Here is a 20,302-nt window from a genome sequence, read left to right as displayed (position 1 = left end):
CGTTTTTTTTTTTTTTTTTTTTTTTTTTTTTTTACAAATCGCATAAAAGAACATCAGACCGTGACAAAGCGTTTTTTCATCTTTGCTAATTTTTGCAATCATGTGACATATTTATCTTCTCAAACACGCATATCGATCAGCGTTATTTCTCTCTCTTTCTAATTACTATTTTAACATCCACTGTCTTGACGCTTGGCATTAAAATTACTTCTATTTCGATCACCGTTCGATCTTTATAGTGATCTTTAGGTAGTTTGCCATGCACATTTGTCGCAGTCTATCAAACGTTCCAAGTGGGAATCTCGAATCTCCGGATTATCGACCGTTTCGTTCACTTGCTCGCGCCTCCTCTAAATCACCTTTGTACTCTCGGCGATCATCGATCATCCGCGAATTGCCAAGATATACACTGCGTATGGCAATGAGTCTCAAGACAGTCGAAGTATTATCAAGTTCTTCGCATCATATCGTAATGAGTCGTCGGCGCACGCAACAAACTGCTCCCCGGCAAAGCGTATTCACGGACATGAAACTCGTACTTGCCGGTGAGCCGCACGCCGCTCAATTCGCTCTCGGCAGTCTGCCTGTCTGTTTCCGCGCTATGATTGCTCTATAAGTCTCGTGACGATTTCCGATTCTTTCTCCGAATCAATCGTCTTTTTATCCCGTCGTCGTCATTGTTGTGGTCTACCGTCGTGTCGTCCGCTGAATAAAACATGAGCGTGAGACGTCGAAAGGTGCGTAAGCGAATTTATCGTATTGATCTACGCCGTTCGTCTCGAACGCTCGTCGGAACGAACGTCGAACGCGGAAGCGCGTCGCCGTGTCTTCCGTGAGTGCATTCTGTGTTTCACCCATGATCCTCACGCGTATAATTCCATCCTTGTTATTCACGGAATAATATTAAAGAAAGATAAAATGATACATTCATGCGCATTATAGATAAAACCGAACGTACCCGATGAATCGTAACGATGCATGTGTGCGAGCGTGTATATAAATACGTGCACAAGAGATTAGAGTTCGAATTTCGAATTCCATGCCTCTTGCGTCCCATGTGGCTCGCGCCTCGTCACGTGATACCCATTGACACCCAGGTTGCGCTCCATTTACTATTCAGCGCTCTGGAAATTATTTTATTCTTGAGTACTTCTCATTTGATACAATTGAGTGACCCAAGTGTCGTTCTATCTTTATTACTCACTGAAACGCTAAGACAGAATGATGTTTGTGTCGTAACTTATGTGTCACAATTAAGCAACCTTTGTTATTTCAATCAAATATTAATCAAGGAGGTTGCTACATCACTCTACGTATAATTATTTTAAAAACCTTGTTCTAGAAAAAGAAAATAAAAAGAATCGTCCAAAAGTAGCATTGATTATTTTTGCATTCCTCTATCTCATAAAAATATCAATCTAATGTAAATTTGACTGTGAATGTTAAAAAATATTATGAAAACCGAATTTATGTGGAGTATTTTGAGCGTACTTATCTACTTAAAGGTTAAACAAGGACAAATTACATTTATAAGCGCTGTGAGCGTCAAATGTACGCACCTGCGACAAGTGCGCAATGACAATTACATCCAAATCCGAGGGCACGATGCACGTTGATGCACGGCTGCACGCGTCATCGCCACGCGGTAGCCACATCGCTTCCCTAAATCCCCACCCGGCCGTCGCGCACCCACCAATTCCGACACACTCTGTTTTATTTATTTATTTTTTTACATGACAAGCACTCGTCATCCGACGGATCGTACGGGTCGCCCTAGATGCGATACACGCTCGTGAGTAGAAACGATGCAAAAAAATCTCATCACGTAAAATATTCTCCTTATGCCTGTCGCGATGCCCAGATTAGGTTAACATTGTCTGTCCTTCCTGTGTTATGATCTCAACAAATTAACCCGAACAACGATTGACCCAGGATGATCTTGAAATTCTTATTGATTTAATTGACGATTAGTTGTTCCGGGTAAAACCTATTTATTAACTGGATGAGACGATGATTTTTTATTGATTTTTGTATTCAATATTTTTGTTATTCAATATGTAAAAGGAAAGATTAAAAATGATGAGTTGTATTAAAGTGGCAATATTTATTTACTTTTTGATTCTTTGTTAGGAAAATTTTATTGTGATTATAATTGGGTGATGGTTGAATTGGTAAAAGTGAAGTGACAGAAGTTTGATCAAAGTCATTCTTGTCAAACTGAACTTGTGTTTTTATTAATGAGAGAATTATTTTTTGTTGACATGTGTAGAAGGAAAATTAAGAAAAAACAAATTGTATAATTATAGAAATTTCGCTGCGAATAATTCAGGCTAAATTAAATTAGTTGGGTTTAATCAAAGTCACTCTTGGTAGAAAAGACAATCCCAAAAATTTATAATTAGAGATGGAAGGAAGTGTTACATTAGTACATACATGTGTAACTATTCTGAATTTGTTGTAACGTGATTTGCATAATATATGGTTTCTTTAAAATACTGCAGTTTCCTAAAAACAATATATACTCGAACGTCAAAATGAATCATAAATGAAAAGTGACTTTTAGTGATCATTTTGAGGTTGATGATTTGTATTCTGTTTGAATAGATATTTTATTATTCAAAGTATTTATGGAAGAGTGTTGCATGTGATACAATATATACAAACATCTTAATCGACACTAAAAACAAAATACAATGTGATATTATGTAATAATATTAATAACAATATAACGTCACTTTTAATCTTGTTACTTTTAATCTTGTCATTTTTAATTGATTAAAATCTAATGTGCTGTAAATTTAGATATTTCTTGCAATAATTGTCTTGTATTTTTAGCTGAGAACTGAAAATGAAGAGGAGCGCGATAATGAATTGGCATCCTACCAGAAGAAAATCACCAGTCAGCCTGGAAAGAAATACTTCACCATGCTACTAGTACTTGGTACATTGTTCCTAGGTTACATAGCCATAGCGAATGACTTAAAACCTATCAGAATAGGAAGTAAGGCTATTGATACCTTAGCATTTTCATTTAATTTACAAAAACCGTTCTATGTGGTTGTCATCGACGCTGGATCTACTGGTAGCCGTGTATTAGCGTTTAGCTTTCACGAGTCCATTCTCAATGGCAATTTAGTGCTTGATAATGAACTATTCAAAGAAATAAAACCTGGCTTGAGCTCGTTTGCCGACAAACCGGAGGATGCCGCAAAGTCTCTAACTATACTTCTGAACGAGGCGAAGGCGGTGATTCCACAGTCAGAATGGCCTCGTACGCTGCTGACGATGAAGGCCACAGCAGGGCTGAGGTTGTTGCCAGAGCATAAAGCCAATGGCATACTAGAGGAGTGCAGAAAGTTGTTTCAAACGTCCGGATTCCAGATCGCGAGAAATTCTATCTCCATAATGGAAGGCACAGATGAGGGAATCTTTTCCTGGTTTACCGTCAATTTCTTATTGGATCGCTTTAATTCGCTCAGCTCTCAGACTACCGTAGCTGCGTTGGATCTCGGTGGTGGTTCTACGCAAGTTACGTTTCAACCGGATGGCGTCCAAACGAAAAAATTAGAAAAACATGTTTACTCCATCAATGTATTCAATCACAACATGAGTCTGTACACGCACAGTTACTTAGGCATGGGTCTAATGGCCGCCAGAAAGGCGATTTTGACTTATGATATGAATCTTGAGGATACAAGTCTCAAAGTTCCCACAGAGATACATTCCGAGTGCATCAATCCGATCGTATCTACCGAATGGTCTTACCAAGGGCGTGATTATATTGTAAAAGGCCCAACAAATGGCACATACAAACTAGTTAAAACACAAAATTTTGCTGGCGGAGATGAGAATAAGCCGATTGTACGCTTTGCGGAATGTTTAAAGATTATTGAGAAATATGTTGGTACTCTCACAGAAAAACCAATCGGTTTGAAGGATCACGAAGTATACGCTTTTTCGTACTACTTTGAACGTGCGACTGAGGTAAAGATTCAAAAAGTTATGAAAATCAAATAAATATTGATTCATTAATGCATAAACATTTAATAAAATCCTTTTTTATTATATCTATAGATAATTTAATAATATAAGAGAATACAACACATAAATAATATAAAACAAGATATGAATGTAATAATATAAAAATAAAACATTAGAAATATTTTTTAATTATATGAGTATCTAATGAGATATAGATTTATTTAATATTAAAGAGCTATACTTTTTTCTTAACATATAAATTAACGAACTTCATAAATATGAGAAATACATATTTCTTATATTTGTCATATTTATAATTTATATGTTAGGAAAAAAAGTATAGCTTTTTAATATAAATATAATATTTGTGAATATAAATATTGTATCTGCAAATATAAATATTGTAATATTTGTATTCTCGATATTTTTAGGTTGCATTAATAGATCCATTTTCGGGCGGAATGGTGCAATTGAATTCATTTTTTAAACAAGCCATGGAGACATGTGACTATCCAAACACAGATCAACCATTCATGTGCTTGGATTTGACATTTATTTATGTTCTGCTAAGAGATGGATTTGGCTTGGAACCGTCGACTAAACTGCATGTAAGCAAAGTTATATAATATGGTGATATTATTTTTTTTACTACAGTGTTTTTAAGGATAACAAAATATTCTTCATTTTTGTAGCTTTATAAGAAGATCAATGGTCATGAATTAAGTTGGGCATTGGGAGCCGCGTTCAATGTTCTCCAAAATGGACTTTGACATTTTATTGTTCTATTATTGTTAGTTGAGTTTTATTCTAAATTTGTAATTGAAAAGACAAAACGAAACATGCAATTAAAGAAAAAGGAACATGTAAAAATAATTGTTCACGTTTTTTATATAAAAACTTTGGATTTAATGAAACATAATTACTGACGCTCACTGCATAATTGCCTAATCGTACAATTGTCTATTCAAACATTTCTATTACAATTTAAAGGAAAGCAGTTTGCTATATACTTTTAGGTATGAGTATAATATATTTTTATCTGAAAATATCACATCTTACGAAAAACATATCGCCACATATTTGGGACAATTCTTTAAAATATCTGTAATTGTTTTATTTCTAAGTATATTCAATAATTTTTTATAATTCATTGTATCCGAATTTTAATTTTTTGGAAGATTAAAATTCGAATATTTACAATTGACGCATTTGATTGCAATGACGCAACGATGAAATTGATTCGCTTCAATCATTAGATCTGTTTTCTATGGCTGAACTATACTTTGAAATCTAATGTAAGATAGGTATATGTTTGATATTTGACGAAAGTGAAAAAGAGAGTTCTTATACAATTTAATACAGAAATAACAAACCTATCATATAAAATTAATCAAAGTGCAATTCAGTAACTGTAGAAAACAATGAGATTTCATGAATGTATTCTTGCGGTGGCATATCTTTTACAGAATCAAGTGAAACAGGAAAACTGTATCTCTTGACATATCTCGATGCACAAAAACTGCAATTATCTTAGTAAATTTAGTACAAACAGATTTATCTCCGACACTAAAGTCTACTTATTAAAAGATGCCAATGATGTACATAACATTCGATTTTTATATGCATTGCAACGTTTTCTGATATTCCTCGATATCGCGTTCCTGATAATAATTAAAATATCATCCAGCAACATGATATAACGAACTGTATACACATTACATGTATACATAGCAAATTGTTGCTATAGTTCCATATGGTCAAACATTCTACATATTATTCTACATACCATAAAAGTCGAGACACACAATTTGCGTGTATATAATATGTACATAGTGCCTTTCAAATGCTGTTTTTAAATAAAGCGAATATGTATCACTACTTAAGTTATTTCTACTTTTTATACATTCCATATTTATCGTATCTATTTTGTATTTTATATCCAATTTTAAACGTGTGCAAAAAGGATGTTATGAAAAATTTTTGTTGTGCTCGCAAAACTGAAATTATTACTGCTTACAGTTTTTGAATGAGAAATTCGACAATTTCAGATAAAATTATGAGAATACGATTCTATTCTATTCTGCGATATTTTCTTTATCCATAAACCTTGAGAGAGATTTATGTGATGAAATAAAGACTTATGAAGAAAGAAGATATCACAGAACAATTAAAGTTAAGTTAATCATTCCAAATTAATAACTTGCACACTCCTTCTCCCCCCCCCCGCACTGACTCTTATTAGCCTTGAATTAATTTATTGTTGTTATTTTTAAAGATTGAGAGTTCTTATAAAGTATATTTATATTTATATGTTTTATTATATCTTAATATTAATCTCACATTTTTTTGGTATAATCAATATTTTAGGAAATATCGAAAGTTTTTTTTATAATTTTCAAGATGACGATCGAAAAATATGTTCGATCGCCAAAAAATTCTTTCAAATTTGTACTCAGCTATAAAAAATATATGTAAAGAATGAAGTTTTAAAGTTTTAAAAAAATCGGAGAAGGGCAGCTAAAAATTTATCTATACCATATACTATGAAGAAATATTTTACATGTCTATAAACCCCCGACATAAATATCCATATTAACATCTATTGTAAGTTTCTCTATTGTAAGTTTCTCATTACTGATGCGACATGCTCTTATTGCTAGATTATATTGTCGGTATTCCCGAAGCGAGCAAGAATATAAGTATATTTCCATAAAAGAAAAGGAAAGAGGGAAAGAAAAGAATTTCAGTAACGTGTGTTATCATCAACGAGCATCATCGCGAGGAAGCACAAAGCATTAATATTGAGCATTACCAATTCGTTGTTGTTGAAAATACACGTGTTCAACTGTCACTCACCTATGTCTGTTACGTTAAAATAAATAGAGACCGTGCTTTATTCAAAACCCAGCTTACAGAATCTAATCTTTTCTTGAGAAGAAATAAAAGAGATTATTGTCACTTGTCGTTGAAAGCTCGTTCCAGAAGCCACGAGGTTCATCCGAACAACAGTTCTTTAATTTTCTATTCGCAGTAAAGCATATCTTTAAAAGTGATAGTGTATCTTAACAGTAAGTTTCTTTTCTCGTTATCTTTATTTTTTGCGCTTCTTATACCCATTTCTAAGTATGTACTAATGTAGATTAATCTTCCGGAGCTAACAGTAAGTCTATTAAATTCAATTATATTCTTTATGTCATATCTACAAATTTGAATCATTATTAAAATAAACTTAATATTTATATTCTTTTTTATTGTACGAGATATGTCATTCCTTGAAAAATTAATTAATGTTCTTTAATCAACATAAATTAAATAATGTCACAAACAAGTGAGTATTATAGTAATTACAGTGTTACAGATTTTGATGTCAATCTCGAAGGAACAACTTTAATCTCGATTCACTATACTTTTTATTATACTCTTTCTAATTCTTAAAACTAAAAAAAAATAACTTAAATCGAGTTTAAATTAAAATTATTGAAATTAAGATCTAATCTTTTGTAGAAATGAATATTAGAGTGATTTTGACCAAAATAAAGTGTTAATCTCGTTAACTCAACTAATAATTCATTGTCCTTAATTTAATTCTTTTTCTATGTATTTAAACAATAAAAAATTAACAAATTCTATTCACGTTCGCAAAATACTACAATTATTTGGTAATTATTGTTAATCAAGTTTATCTACACATTGCCAATTAAGTTAATCTATATTGGTAGAAATAGACATTGAATGATTTTAGGTAAACGATTAACTTAATCAAGTTATTTTTATTAGATAGTTAATTATTTTTTAATTACGCACACCTTTAAAATATTCTTTAATCATTTAATTATCATTTAATTAATATTACTTCATTATTTCATTATTATCTTATCTATCTAATTTACACATATCCATCTTATTATAGATATTATTTTACAATAAAAACAAATTCAAAAACAAAAGAATAAATCAATTAAATATTATGTCTATGAGAGCTAAACACAGGATATTTACATGTTCGATGTTCACGTGAACATCCTGTGTTTGATTTTTATAGGCATTTAGTTGAGATATTATTTTATCATCATTATCATCATACGAGGAAAAGAAATAAGCGAAATTAGATTACTAATAATATTATTTTTAATTTCTTTTTTAAGTCTTGATACACAATAAATATAAGGTATAATAATGCCTTAAAAATTGACCAATCATAATCAATTATTTTCACGTTCGACTATGACTGATCAATTTGTGTTTAATTATAATTAATTAACGCTCCCATTCATTCTTGAACTTGCGCGTGAAACATGAGGCGTTTTTTCGTTATCCAACCAGAAGCTATCACAACTAAAGCTATCTTCGTCTTCAGAAGACGAAGATAGCTTTAGCCGTGGTTGTTTTTGGTTGTACAACGAAAAAACACCAATAATTATCGCTGATTTCGACTTTTCGCGCGCGACACGCACGCAGCATTCGGTATTATACGAGGTCTGTTCTTTTTAATTAAACTTCTTGTACGGTTCATTTTTCTCCCCTTTCTTTCGTTGAAAAAAAAAGAGGAAGTATAAATCGTGCAAGAAGTTCAGCAAGGCTCATCATTTTGTGCCCAGCTAAATATACAGAATACGAATATCAACGAATATGGATCTCGATTAAATCGCGTTCGTATTCCCCTCCACCTTCCGTTCGTCTATATGTATATGTGTATACTATATACGTGTATACTATATACTATATACGTGCAATGGAGAACTAAACTCGCTTCATCAGGGTCAACGATTGATTTGGAACGAGACTGCACTGATCTGGTCCCGCGACTCTTCCTTGGCTCGATTTCCTTGGCAGATCGTGTCTTTTCTACAACGGAATCGAGAACGAGCGGGAGATCAGGCCTTGCGGCCTTGTACCTGAGGAATCACGCATTTTACGTCGCGCGGTATGTACACATCGAAGCAGTGCCCACGCTAACGGTGCCAGATCTCGACAATCCCGACGCGTGTTATGATAGGAGCGTGAAAAAAAAAATCAAAATCCGCGCTGATAAATGAGCGTATCCCCGAGGCTGCTGCTGACGAGCACCGCTTCTCTGCTAAACATAGCATGTAACGCGCGGACGGCAACGTTTCTGCAATCGCGAAAGGTAAGCGCATCTCCCGCACAAACGCAGCCCTCGCGTCTCTTATCCTCCCCTCTCTCCCCCTTCCTCGCCTTGCCGAGAATCTCACGGTTGACCTTAACTCTGCCGTTATTATGACGCGACGGTTATTGTTAGGTTAGAACGCTGATCTCTTCTGGAGGAGAAATTCGATCTATACTCTCGATCGTAAACACATGGCTCCGAAATGTAAAAAATGTGCGATTTTAAGCTCAATTAATAATCATTTTTTTACCTTCTAAGTTTCCTTTTTCCTTATTTTTGAACTGTGCTTCAGTATACACTGCTAGTGCTACTAAAACCTTACAGTATATATATTAGATTTTCAGTACTGGCATTGTACATTAGATTTTCAGTATTTGTACGGAAGATTGATCATGCTTGTTGAGCCTAATATGTTGAGCCTTATAATCTTGTTCATTGTATGATTCCTTTTCAGATCTTTTGTACACTGGAGCCAACTTGGCAACAATTACTCTTAGAAAATTTGTGTAAGAGTCCCATCTGGAAAGCTTTGATCTCCAATTACTTGAAGCTTGTTGTCTCTATGGATAATTCTCCATCCCGTCAGAAGTGTACAGAAGTCAAAATGGAGCCTTATTTTGACACTTGCTACAACCAAAGCAACACTAATACAATGTGCGACCTAGCGAATGCACTACTCTATTGTCAGACTGATTTTGCGGATACGACACATAATGTTAAAGCTAACTTATGTACAGCTGACACTTATGGAAATTATATAGACAAAAAAAGATACAAGACTATAAGGAAGTGGAAACGAATTGAGAAAGGTAAAAGTCACTCTTTCTTGTTTAAACATTACATTTTTTTCAAATGGATGTATAATATATAATGGATGTAGATATATATAACATGATTTACTTAGCACAGTTTGTAGAATGGGGAAATGTATTTATAAACAAAAATTAAGTAAGAAATATTAAGATCAGTATTCATAATTCGTTCAAGACTGTCTTAAGTAATATCTTAAGATGTTAATACGGCTCTCTTAATTGGTTCGTGATAACAAAAACAGAACTTAAGACGGTCTTTAATATAAGAACTGACTATATATTGGCCTAAGAGATCTAGCCTTGACTGTATAGAGCATATTTCTGCTTGTATTCACATATTTGTCTAGATTCACTTATTATTATTTACCTAATTGTTCTTTCCGCCCAAAGAACATAATTTTTCAAACATTTTTAGATAGACCATCCAATAATATGGAAGATTTTTTCATATTGAAACTCTTGTCCTTTAATATCTTGGCACAAAATCTGTTGGAAGATCACTCGTATCTATACAATCATAACAAGAAAGCTTTAAGTTGGAAAACACGAAAATCCCTTGTGATACAAGAAATATTCGAGGCGGAGGCAAATGTACATATTTATTCTTCGGCATTTAATGTTGTTAAACCTGAAACTAAATACTTAAAGAATATCTGCTATTATATTATCGAATATTCCAGATAATATGCCTTCAGGAAATGCAGGAGGAACATCTGCTAGATTTCGTGGCTCCATTCAAACAGCATGGATATGAATATCTGTATAAAAAAAGAACCAATGACAAGAAGGATGGCTTACTTTTATTATATCGCTCCAATGAATTTATTTTGTTAGATTATGCAAAGGTAGAATTATATCAACCCGGAATCGAGATTCTAAATAGAGATAACGTTGGTATAATCGCTAAACTAGCCCTCAAAGACAATCCGGAAGCGCAAATCGTTATAGCTACTACTCACTTGTTATATAATCCGAAACGCAACGACGTACGATTGGCGCAGATACAGCTTTTGTTAGCGGAAATAGAACGGATTGCATTCATCGAGAACACAACGTGAGAGCACGCTTTTGAAAAATTATTTGCTCATCATGTTTGATAAGAGATCTTTATGCAAATATTAAAATTTATAAAATTACTTTGCAGAATGGGCCCGAAGTATTTACCAATTATACTCGCAGGCGACTTCAATTTGGAGCCATTCACGGGCGTTTATAAGTTCCTAACAAAAGGTTCATTTAAGTATTATGGAAAAGGACGAAGTTTAGAGCCGTCTCGATATCGTTCTCTGTCCAATTCATTAATACCACCGCGATTATGCGTTACCGATAACTGTCAACACTTTAATATCCTGACTCAAAGATTGCAAAGAGAAGGCACCGGTAAAGTTATGGTACGTTTTTGAACATATAACAATTCCTATATAGCGCAGAAGCTTGCAGCAACATCATACTGCAACATTATTGGGATGTTGCAAATGTTGCTACAATATTGCTAGAATGATCTGTGCTGTATGGATTATATATGTATATAAAATCTTAATTTTTTTTGCCTATTTATTTTAATTTAAAAAATTTATTTTGATTAATATATTTTGATGAATACCATCAATATTCATGCTTATATTTAAAATTTTTCGAAAAAAGAGAAAAAGATTCCGAAAACAGTAGTTTTAATTATACATTCCATATTTTCTCTTTTTTTTCCAATCTTTTTTTTTAATTGTATTTTAAGATATTTCTCTATTCATTTCTTCCAGCTGGAAAACAGCGAATCATGTCTTCAAAAACTAGATATGCTCACACCTTGTAATACGAATGTGTTACAACAGAGCGCAAACAGTGATACCGATTGCACGCAAGTTATCGAGATTGTGAAAGGTCATTCCGCGAGATTCTCGTCCGGTACTTTAACGCATCCCTTTGACATGCGTAGCATTTATACGCATGTAGGCGCTCATGGTGAGAAAGAAGCAACGACACATCAGGACGAGTGGATTACAGTGGATTATATATTCTACAGTAACGTCCAGCCTTTAGAGAAATACGTTCTACCTACAGTAAGTCAATGTGCCGAACTAACCCGAATACCAAATTTTGTAGTAGGCAGTGATCATTTATGCTTAGGTGCAACCTTTCAGTTACCGAAAAAGAAATCTCTACTTTAAAATTAGATAACAGCTTCTCATGTATATTATCTTCTCAATGTATTAAAATTAAATATTTTAATAGAAAATTGATACAAATATCTGCAGCGTTAGACATAAAAATCTGAAACGATAATAAAATAAAATCTGAAGGAAAACGAAATGCTAAAATTGTTATAAAATAAATATAATTTTTATAACAATTACATATAATTTTAGACATAGAGCCGCTTCAAAATAAAGTAAATCCCGGGCATGGCCAATCTCAGGTTTCTCTCTGTTATAATTAAAATGATAAAATTTTATTTCTTAATAGAACTTTGTTAATTTATTTTTCGTTTGATATAAAATATTTACATCAATTACATCAATTTGTGGTTTTTTTGGCTAAGGCTGTAATTATGTTAAAATATTTTTATTGATAGAATCGAAAGATATCATTTGTACTTCCAATTATCTAAAGTAAATAAAATTGCATCTTTATTTTCATTTGTGAAAATTGCAGATTTGCTATAATCTTTTGTATCTCTTGTAATATATTCAAAAAATCTATAGAAATGTAATTTGCTTTTTTAGATTTTAATTTTAATTTTTTTATCTATAATAAATAATTATTTTTAATTTGATTCATTCTTTTGATGATAACTAAAAGATAAAATAAATGTTTCAATCATTAAGATCTGTATATAAGATCTTTGAAAATAACATTCAAATTGTTTTTGTGTTAAGAAAATGTAAACTTAAAAATTTGGATCAACTTTATTTTACGTTAGAGAAACTGTATATCACATATATATAGGATATTGTGATATAGTAATTATCATAAGAATTTGACACATAAAAAGATAGGTAAAATAAATAACTACAATTCTATAAAATTTTATATAATAATGTGTAAAATATACTGTACAAATTTTATATATTATAATAAATAGAAAATGTTTTCTTGGTAATAAAATAATATACAATTTATTGAAGTTAATTAATTGTTAATCTCATTCTACCTACCCTTTCCTCTATTATTTCTTTATAAAATTCTGACTGGACTTATTTGCACAGCACCTTTGTATAATTTTGGCTCCTTGTACGCCATCACGCAGGTCTTGCCAACAAGATTATTCTCCTTACGGATGGAACAATTTGCATGGCAAAATTTTGCAAATTCCTTGAATCTCACTTGCAACTCTGTATCGCCGCCATTAGGACCAGCCAAGAATTCGCATTTCAGTAGATTTGTTTTTCCCTTTATACAACATTCCAAATATCTATAATCTGTCGTAAATAACTCACTGATATTTTGAATTTTTATATTTAGAGCTTGTCTGAGGATACCAGTGACAAACACATCGTCTATCCAAAAGTAATCATGGAAAGACACGACATAATCAATCAGTCGACTTGCTATTTGTGGATGCGTGATATACAGCCAGCCAGAGACAAAGTCGGGATAAATATTATCTGCATATTCCGCCTTACTCACATACCATTTATTGGCTGGTTCTCGAACAGGAATCATATTCTTCATAATATAACCAGTCAAAGAATTCTTTTCTATCATACCTGAGTGTAATTTCTCTAATATACCATATATATTTACAATAATATCATCGTCCATTTTCATAATATATTTAACATTTTTGCAATTATTTGCTGCCCACTGAAGGCCCATTAGGTGCTTGCGAGTTAAATTTCTATAAGTGTCTAAAAAATCTCCCTGAAGTAAGTCATTGAATCGTCGTGACTCGTCCAACAATGCGTTTTGCAGTATATGTGTCTTCTTTTCGGCATATTCATTTAATGTACCGAGTAAAAATACTCTTCTGATTCCTAAAGCCTGCAACTCTTCATCTGTATAAGCTCGCCGTAAAGCGCTCCTTGCTGAAGGCTCACCCGCATAAGAGGTGACAATCCATATCGCAAAAGTAGCATTGCATGATGGCTCAATTATGATTCTAGAAATTTCTGATGATGTGTCAGTTACTTCATATATTGTTTCAAGCTGTATTAGATTTATTTTCGGAATTTCTTTCTTTGACCATAAACTTTTCTCCATGAACGTAATAAATAACAAAACACATCCTATGCAAACAAGCAGTAATAAAAATCCATACTTTGAAGGCATGTTTGTTTTGTATTTATAACTGATTAATAATAAAAATAATGACGGAAATCATAATTTCTTGTATCGCAACATATGTATATATTCTATTTATATTTTCCATATTACTTATTTTCAAAATTGTGACAGCTGCGAACGTTCGTTGTCGTCTCCACAAAAAAAAAAAGTTTATTAATATAATTTAAATTAAATTAAATTAAATTAAATTAAGCTGATCAAACATACCAAAAATAAATAATTTCTTCTTACTTTAAGTGGAGAATATTTTCTCTCTTGAGCCACAGTTTTCACTTTTTTTACTTCCTTTTTGTTCCTATAAATTGTTTAATTTTTTATTTATTTTATAAAAAATTTTTTTTAAACTTATACTAAATTTAAAAAACATTTTCTGTATATTGTAACATTAAAAATATTAGGTGTAGTAAAAAGAAATCCATTATTTTTCCATTCAATTTCATGCAAAAATAATGGATTTTTTTTTACTACACCTAATATAACATATTTAAATAATTTAAATGTTATACATTTTTTATAATTGAATATTAGGTTAGACATATAAAAAATTGAATATTATGGAGGATTCACATGGGCGATTTCATCAATTCCGATTAACTTAAATCGATTTGATTGTTACATTAAAACTGACCAATCGCATTTGTTGTTCAGCAGAATTGACTAGTAACTGTCTATCAAATTATTTTAATTTTAACAATTCCACTCCATGGTGTGCCACCTTGACGTAGTGACGGAACTTCCACCGGGTCCATCGCTGGAACTCCTTGAAGTTCCTGCGTAAGGAGTCAATTCCATAGACTTATAAGATAGATGGAGCATTCATACGAGAGAAGCCTGAAAACTTAATAGAAAGAGAAAGAAATAATCGAGGAGTATTTCTCTTCTTTTCTAATGGAATTGATTGGTCGCGACAAGCTGGGAAGTGGCTGAGAGCAACGAAGATAGACGTTCGAGAGTTGTGGCCTTATGATCAAGCTGATTGGCTCCCCTACCGCTCACTAAAAAAGAGAGAAACAACTATGTCTGGAATAGAGCTGTTCTTCAATGTCTTCAGCTTCTCTCGTATAAATGCTCCGTCTATTTTATAAGGTCAATTCTGTATCTTCAAACAAGGAGATCGATTCCATTCTTGAAACGAGATGAAAATTATTAAAGTGAGCAAATTTACTAGATGTTGATCAATGAAATTATCAGTATTCTAGTAAATGCGTTCATTTTTGTGAATTGATCCTCAGAAACGCGATTTCGCTCAGTTTAAACAGCTCGTGAAAATGCACCTTTAGGGTACGGTCAACGCGATGCTGTAAACGCGACGCTTTGAAGCTTTTTTAACTGATTTATAAAATTCTTTCTTCTAATTGGTCCATTAAATGCTTCAAAGCATTTGTAGCGAGACTTTAACCATAGCCATAGACAATGGCCTAGTTTTCATCGAGAGGTTAATTCGGATCAGAATGTAAGAACCAACCAACGACAGCATTCCCCTGTCGTTCGACTGTAATAGGAAATACTCGATTGTAGTTGATTGGTTCTTACATTCTGATCCAATATGTCTGCAACATCTATTGATACTGTTTATTGTAGACGAGCATAAAACGAAGAGCAGACTCTTGCATAACGCATAACACGTAATCATAAGAAAATGTACCAATCAAAGTCCTTCGTTTCTTTCCTTTTCATGAAATAAAGAACTCTAATTGGTTGATTTTCTTATGCCTCATGTTTTATGCGTTATGCAAGAGTCTGTGCTTCTCACTTATTGCCACAGACTGTGTTACTATATAATCGTACAATACGTGCAATGAGACGCCGAGTATCTTACGTGAAAATTTCGTGGTTCAAGACTTCAATGGCTCGCGGTTGTTGTTCATATTATTTGTAATAGCTATAAGATAATAGAACGCGAGAGTATCGTTGAACTTGGACGTCTTGCAATCTTTGTGTTGGAATTTTATTGCGATGGCTGAAAATCGGGACGCGATACTAGCTGACTTTCAGGTAAATTGATGAATTCTAGAAACTTTTCACAAGCACAACGCAAATGCATTCTTAGGTTATGGAGTTACGTGTACATGACATTGACAATAATTTGTTTGCATTTGAGACAAGAACTTTTTCGAAATATCCAATAAACTTTTTTCATAATACTTCAAAACTTAACGGTGCATTCAAATATATAACTTATATTGATCAAATCGCGCTGACATCATGATTTGCCAAAATTCGCAAAAACTTTCGCTTAATTCCTTTGTCATGTCGTCTTGCATGTCTTTGTTTTAAAACCTAACGAATTCTCAGATGAGTATCGATGACATATCTTCGTATAAATATTACTGTGATTTTTCATTTTGCGTTCTTTGTATTTGTCTTTTAAATTAAATTATTTTCAGGCTTGTACTGGAATTGATGATTTCGGAGAAGCAATTTTATATTTGGAACAAACAAATTGGGATTTGTTGGTAAATATAAATATAATTAAAGCATAAATACTTTCTTCGACAAGAGACATAGATAATGCAGTATAACACAGTGTCTTATTATATTTTTCTTTGCTAATGTGAAAAGTAAAATGATCATTGTTATATTATATCTCTTGTTGGAAAGCTCCAATAATAAATCATTATATCTTTGTTGTTTTTCAATGTTAAACAAAGATTAAATGATTCATTATTATAATGGATCATTGTTTCTTATTAGAAAGGAAACATAATTGTAGCAACTTTGATTATCTCAACATATATCTCCTCCCTTTAGGCTGCGATAAATAAGGCCATGCCCCAAACTACTCAGCAGCTTCCTTCTGAAATGGCTCCTGATATAGAAATGGTAGAAGAAATTAAAGTAACACCACTTTCATCGTCATCGTCATCAAAGTTACAAACAGTGCAGAACTCGAAAAAGACAGGAGCCATGAAAGCAGACATAGTAGAAAGTGCAAAACCTGGGACAAGTAGACCTAAAAGTTGCATGAAGAATAGACAACTTACATTCCACATTAACTATCTCGATAACGTTTATAAAATAAATTTATCAGATTTATCCACTTTGAGTAAGTGAAAATTGTTAATATTAGAAATAAAGATGATTTTGATAATTAACAAAAATTTAAGATGGAACAAATCAAAATTATTTTGTTCTTTTTTCAGGAGATCTTAAGCAATTTATATGGTGTAAAACAACTGTACCACCTTGTCAACAGAAACTTTATGGATGGAAAAAAGAATTTGCGAATATGACACCGAATACCGTGCTGCAGACGTTAGATCTTCCTAGAGAAAATACTTTATATCTACAGTCATCTTTGCCACAAGATGGTGACTTGGCTAATGAGGCGTAAGTTGTGTAAATTTTATCAATGTAATTTTATGATTATTATAATCACAAATTTATATTTTTTCGTTCCAGCGTCATTCTGTCATCAGATCGTATGACTCAGACATATACATTAAACGTCAAAGACGAAGTGCATAATAAAACATACAAGTTGAAGTTTCCTGGTACACGTACTGTGCTAGAAGTGAAGACGGACATCTACTCGTTAATAGATGTACCTGTACGAAATCAACAGTGGAAGGGTTGGCCTAGTTCGTTGAAGGATGATAATGTAATACTGGCGCAAAGTGGTATATGTTATCCGGAGCATGATTTATCCGTCGGAAAACTTCCAGCGAAGGAAGAAAAGAAGGTAATGTCTCGTCGGAGAAATAAATTTTTTTCTATTTATATAAAATTATAATACACACATTTGTATTTTATATTTCAGAAAGTCGTAGATCTAATTGACAGCGATAGTTCAATAGATGAACCAGAAGATGTGGAAGAATTTGATGTTCCAGAAGAATTTACTGGCGACGATGATATTTTCATAGACGATGTTAAACCCACTAAAATAGAACGTCTCAGTGAGTGTTTTGTATCATAAGGGAACTACTGTTTTATTGAAATGATGTCAGTATCATAATTTAATAATGTATTTTTTTATTTATAAATAGTGCCAGAAAATGTAGTAGATGAAGTGATGGGTACGTTACATTTTGCGGAGCAATTTGAAAAGCGATACGGACCGGCACATCCGGAATTTTTTACTGGTACATTCGAAGATGCACTGAAAGAATCGTGTCTAAAACCAGCGAAAGAGGTTTGTTCTAAATATTGACAAAAACACGATAAATATATAAAACTGGATGGAAATATATAATTTTATATTATTACAGAGAAAATTATTGGCTGTATATTTGCACCACGATAACAGTGTTTTAGCAAACGTCTTTTGTACTCAACTGTTAGGCTTCGAAACGGTGCTTCAACTTCTTTCGGCAAATTTTATAGTATGGGGTTGGGACATCACATATGAATCTAACAAAGAAAGGTAAAGTTTGTACAAATATACGATGTTAAAAATTTATCGAGCTTGCGTTAAATATTCATTTGATTTTCAGATTTTTGTATTCTGTGACTCAAACCCTTGGTACTGTTGGTTCATTGGCTGTGTCGAGCATAGATGTTGATACCTTGCCAGTTCTTATGATTATTATGAGATCTAGATCTAATACAGAGATATTTACTATCGTTCATGGCAATGTAGGTGTTAATGAGTTACTAACGAATTTGGTACAAGCCGTCGATGTGTTCCAAGTAAGAAATGTAGCTTTTATTTTATACACACACATACTGTTGAAAAATAACAGTATGGGTATAAATATAGACTTCGATTTATACAACTGTTTTTTTTTATTTTTATTTTTTTATAGGAACAAAGACGAGCTGATATTGGTGTTGAAGAAGAACGACAAGCTAGAGAAAGAGTCAAACAAGAACAAGATAGAGCATATCAAGAAAGTTTGGCAGCTGATAGGTAATTTAAAAAAAGATATCTAAATTGTTGAGAGGAAGGAAGAAATGTCTATATGTGTGTGTGTGTGTGTGTGTGTAAACGATTTACATTGGATAAAAAATGTTTACAATTTATTTTAAGAGCAAAAGAAGAAGCGAAACAGATGCAAGAGGAACTCGAAAAGAAAAAGAAAGAGCAGGCTGAAAATGAAAGATTAGCTGAGAAAGCGAGAAAAGAAGCTCATAGGCAAGCTGTAGAATCTAGTTTACCACCTGAACCGCAACAGGGAGCAGGCGATGGCGTAATGAAAGTAAGAGTACGGCTTCCAGCAGGAAAATTCCTGGAACGTAAATTTCAATCAGATACGCCATTACAAACGCTCTTTAATTTCCTTATTGTGGAAGGTTATCCTACAGAAGAATATAAGCTCCTATCTAGTTGGCCTCGAAGGGATGTAAGTAGATGATGTAAGCATTTAAGTCTTATTATGTAGATCAGGCATATTCAACTTTAGCTCCTGAAACGCTTCTCTTTCTTCATTCTCTCGCCAAGAGAGATAGAGAAGATGGAGTGAGATAGAACTGGAGCACTAGTAATTGCGTCACTGGTATAAAGTTGGACATTTCTGATGATATTTATTTGATTTTTTTTTTATATCGTTCTCTTTCGCTTTAAAATAAAAATTAAATTTTAAAATGTGAATAAAAAATAAATAAATTTAAATGAAATCATTCTTAAAATTTATTAAACTAAATAATATTTACAACATATATATATATATATAATATATTCATTTTTATTCCAGTTAACATCCATGGATTCAAAGCTCACTTTGATGGATCTGAAATTCTGTCCCCAGGAAACAGTAATTTTAGAGGAACGATAAAAATAATACGTGTAATTAAATTCAAATGTAGAAATTAAGTGTCGCGAATATTCTTCAAGAATGTATTTATTTAACAACTTCGAGATAGCGATTATTGAGTCCTGTTTATCTTGCGACTATATACATTTTTACGCTGAATTTCTTGTACGATGAAGTCGTATGTAACGCCCTCCGCGTGAATACAATTTTTATTTTATAAAAAAAGAAAAAGTTCGTTCCATGCGTACGTATATTATACATTTTAAATTTCCAGGAATAAATTGTGTTTCGAACGAATTCAATTTCGAATAAAAACTGCCTTTGCTTATTATGAACGTATTGCAATTGGATATGTAAATAACAGGCAATATAATGGAATTCATATAGAGTATAATTTAATAAGG

The 20,302-nt window shown here is 32.6% G+C and overlaps 4 protein-coding genes across 6 annotated transcripts; 3 read left to right on the top strand and 1 right to left on the bottom strand.

The window, feature by feature from the left end:
• Window positions 1-661: 661 nt before the first annotated feature.
• LOC108693026 (ectonucleoside triphosphate diphosphohydrolase 5) lies at window positions 662-5,852 on the top strand. Of its 2 annotated transcripts, none has more exons than XM_018201668.1 (4): window positions 662-737; window positions 2,836-3,984; window positions 4,413-4,589; window positions 4,674-5,852. In XM_018201668.1, the coding sequence occupies exons 1-4, from the start codon at window positions 717-719 to the stop codon at window positions 4,749-4,751; spliced, it is 1,425 nt and encodes a 474-aa protein (XP_018057157.1). In that variant the 5' UTR covers window positions 662-716; the 3' UTR covers window positions 4,752-5,852. The 2 variants fall into 2 exon arrangements, with proteins under 2 accessions (XP_018057157.1, XP_018057158.1); XM_018201669.1 differs by lacking the exon at window positions 662-737 and adding an exon at window positions 1,753-1,792.
• A 2,845-nt stretch (window positions 5,853-8,697) lies between these two features.
• Window positions 8,698-12,152, top strand: LOC108692900 (protein angel). The gene is made up of 6 exons (XM_018201465.1): window positions 8,698-9,109; window positions 9,564-9,918; window positions 10,337-10,512; window positions 10,602-10,975; window positions 11,066-11,312; window positions 11,679-12,152. Exons 1-6 carry the CDS (start codon window positions 9,014-9,016, stop codon window positions 12,084-12,086), a joined length of 1,656 nt encoding a protein of 551 aa, XP_018056954.1. The 5' UTR covers window positions 8,698-9,013; the 3' UTR covers window positions 12,087-12,152.
• Window positions 12,153-13,078: 926 nt separating this feature from the next.
• On the bottom strand, window positions 13,079-14,193 carry LOC108692939 (beta-1,3-galactosyltransferase 5). The gene has a single exon (XM_018201520.1). It carries the CDS (start codon window positions 14,185-14,187, stop codon window positions 13,093-13,095), a length of 1,095 nt encoding a protein of 364 aa, XP_018057009.1. The 5' UTR covers window positions 14,188-14,193; the 3' UTR covers window positions 13,079-13,092.
• Window positions 14,194-16,044: 1,851 nt separating this feature from the next.
• On the top strand, window positions 16,045-20,232 carry LOC108692892 (FAS-associated factor 1). Of its 2 annotated transcripts, none has more exons than XM_018201446.1 (12): window positions 16,045-16,197; window positions 16,590-16,658; window positions 16,954-17,248; window positions 17,346-17,532; window positions 17,605-17,884; window positions 17,963-18,101; window positions 18,192-18,337; window positions 18,414-18,568; window positions 18,639-18,834; window positions 18,951-19,054; window positions 19,175-19,500; window positions 19,839-20,232. In XM_018201446.1, the coding sequence occupies exons 1-11, from the start codon at window positions 16,159-16,161 to the stop codon at window positions 19,497-19,499; spliced, it is 1,935 nt and encodes a 644-aa protein (XP_018056935.1). In that variant the 5' UTR covers window positions 16,045-16,158; the 3' UTR covers window position 19,500; window positions 19,839-20,232. The 2 variants fall into 2 exon arrangements, with proteins under 2 accessions (XP_018056935.1, XP_018056934.1); XM_018201445.1 differs by having other exon boundaries at window positions 19,175-19,487; window positions 19,839-20,123.
• The last annotated feature ends 70 nt before the right edge of the window (window positions 20,233-20,302 follow it).

Source organism: Atta colombica, unplaced genomic scaffold (genome assembly GCF_001594045.1).
Source record: "Atta colombica isolate Treedump-2 unplaced genomic scaffold, Acol1.0 scaffold83, whole genome shotgun sequence".
NCBI classification, from domain to species: Eukaryota; Metazoa; Arthropoda; class Insecta; order Hymenoptera; family Formicidae; genus Atta; species Atta colombica.
The sequence above is the reverse complement of the archived record's forward strand: the minus strand, read 5'-3'. Positions and strand labels throughout refer to the sequence as shown.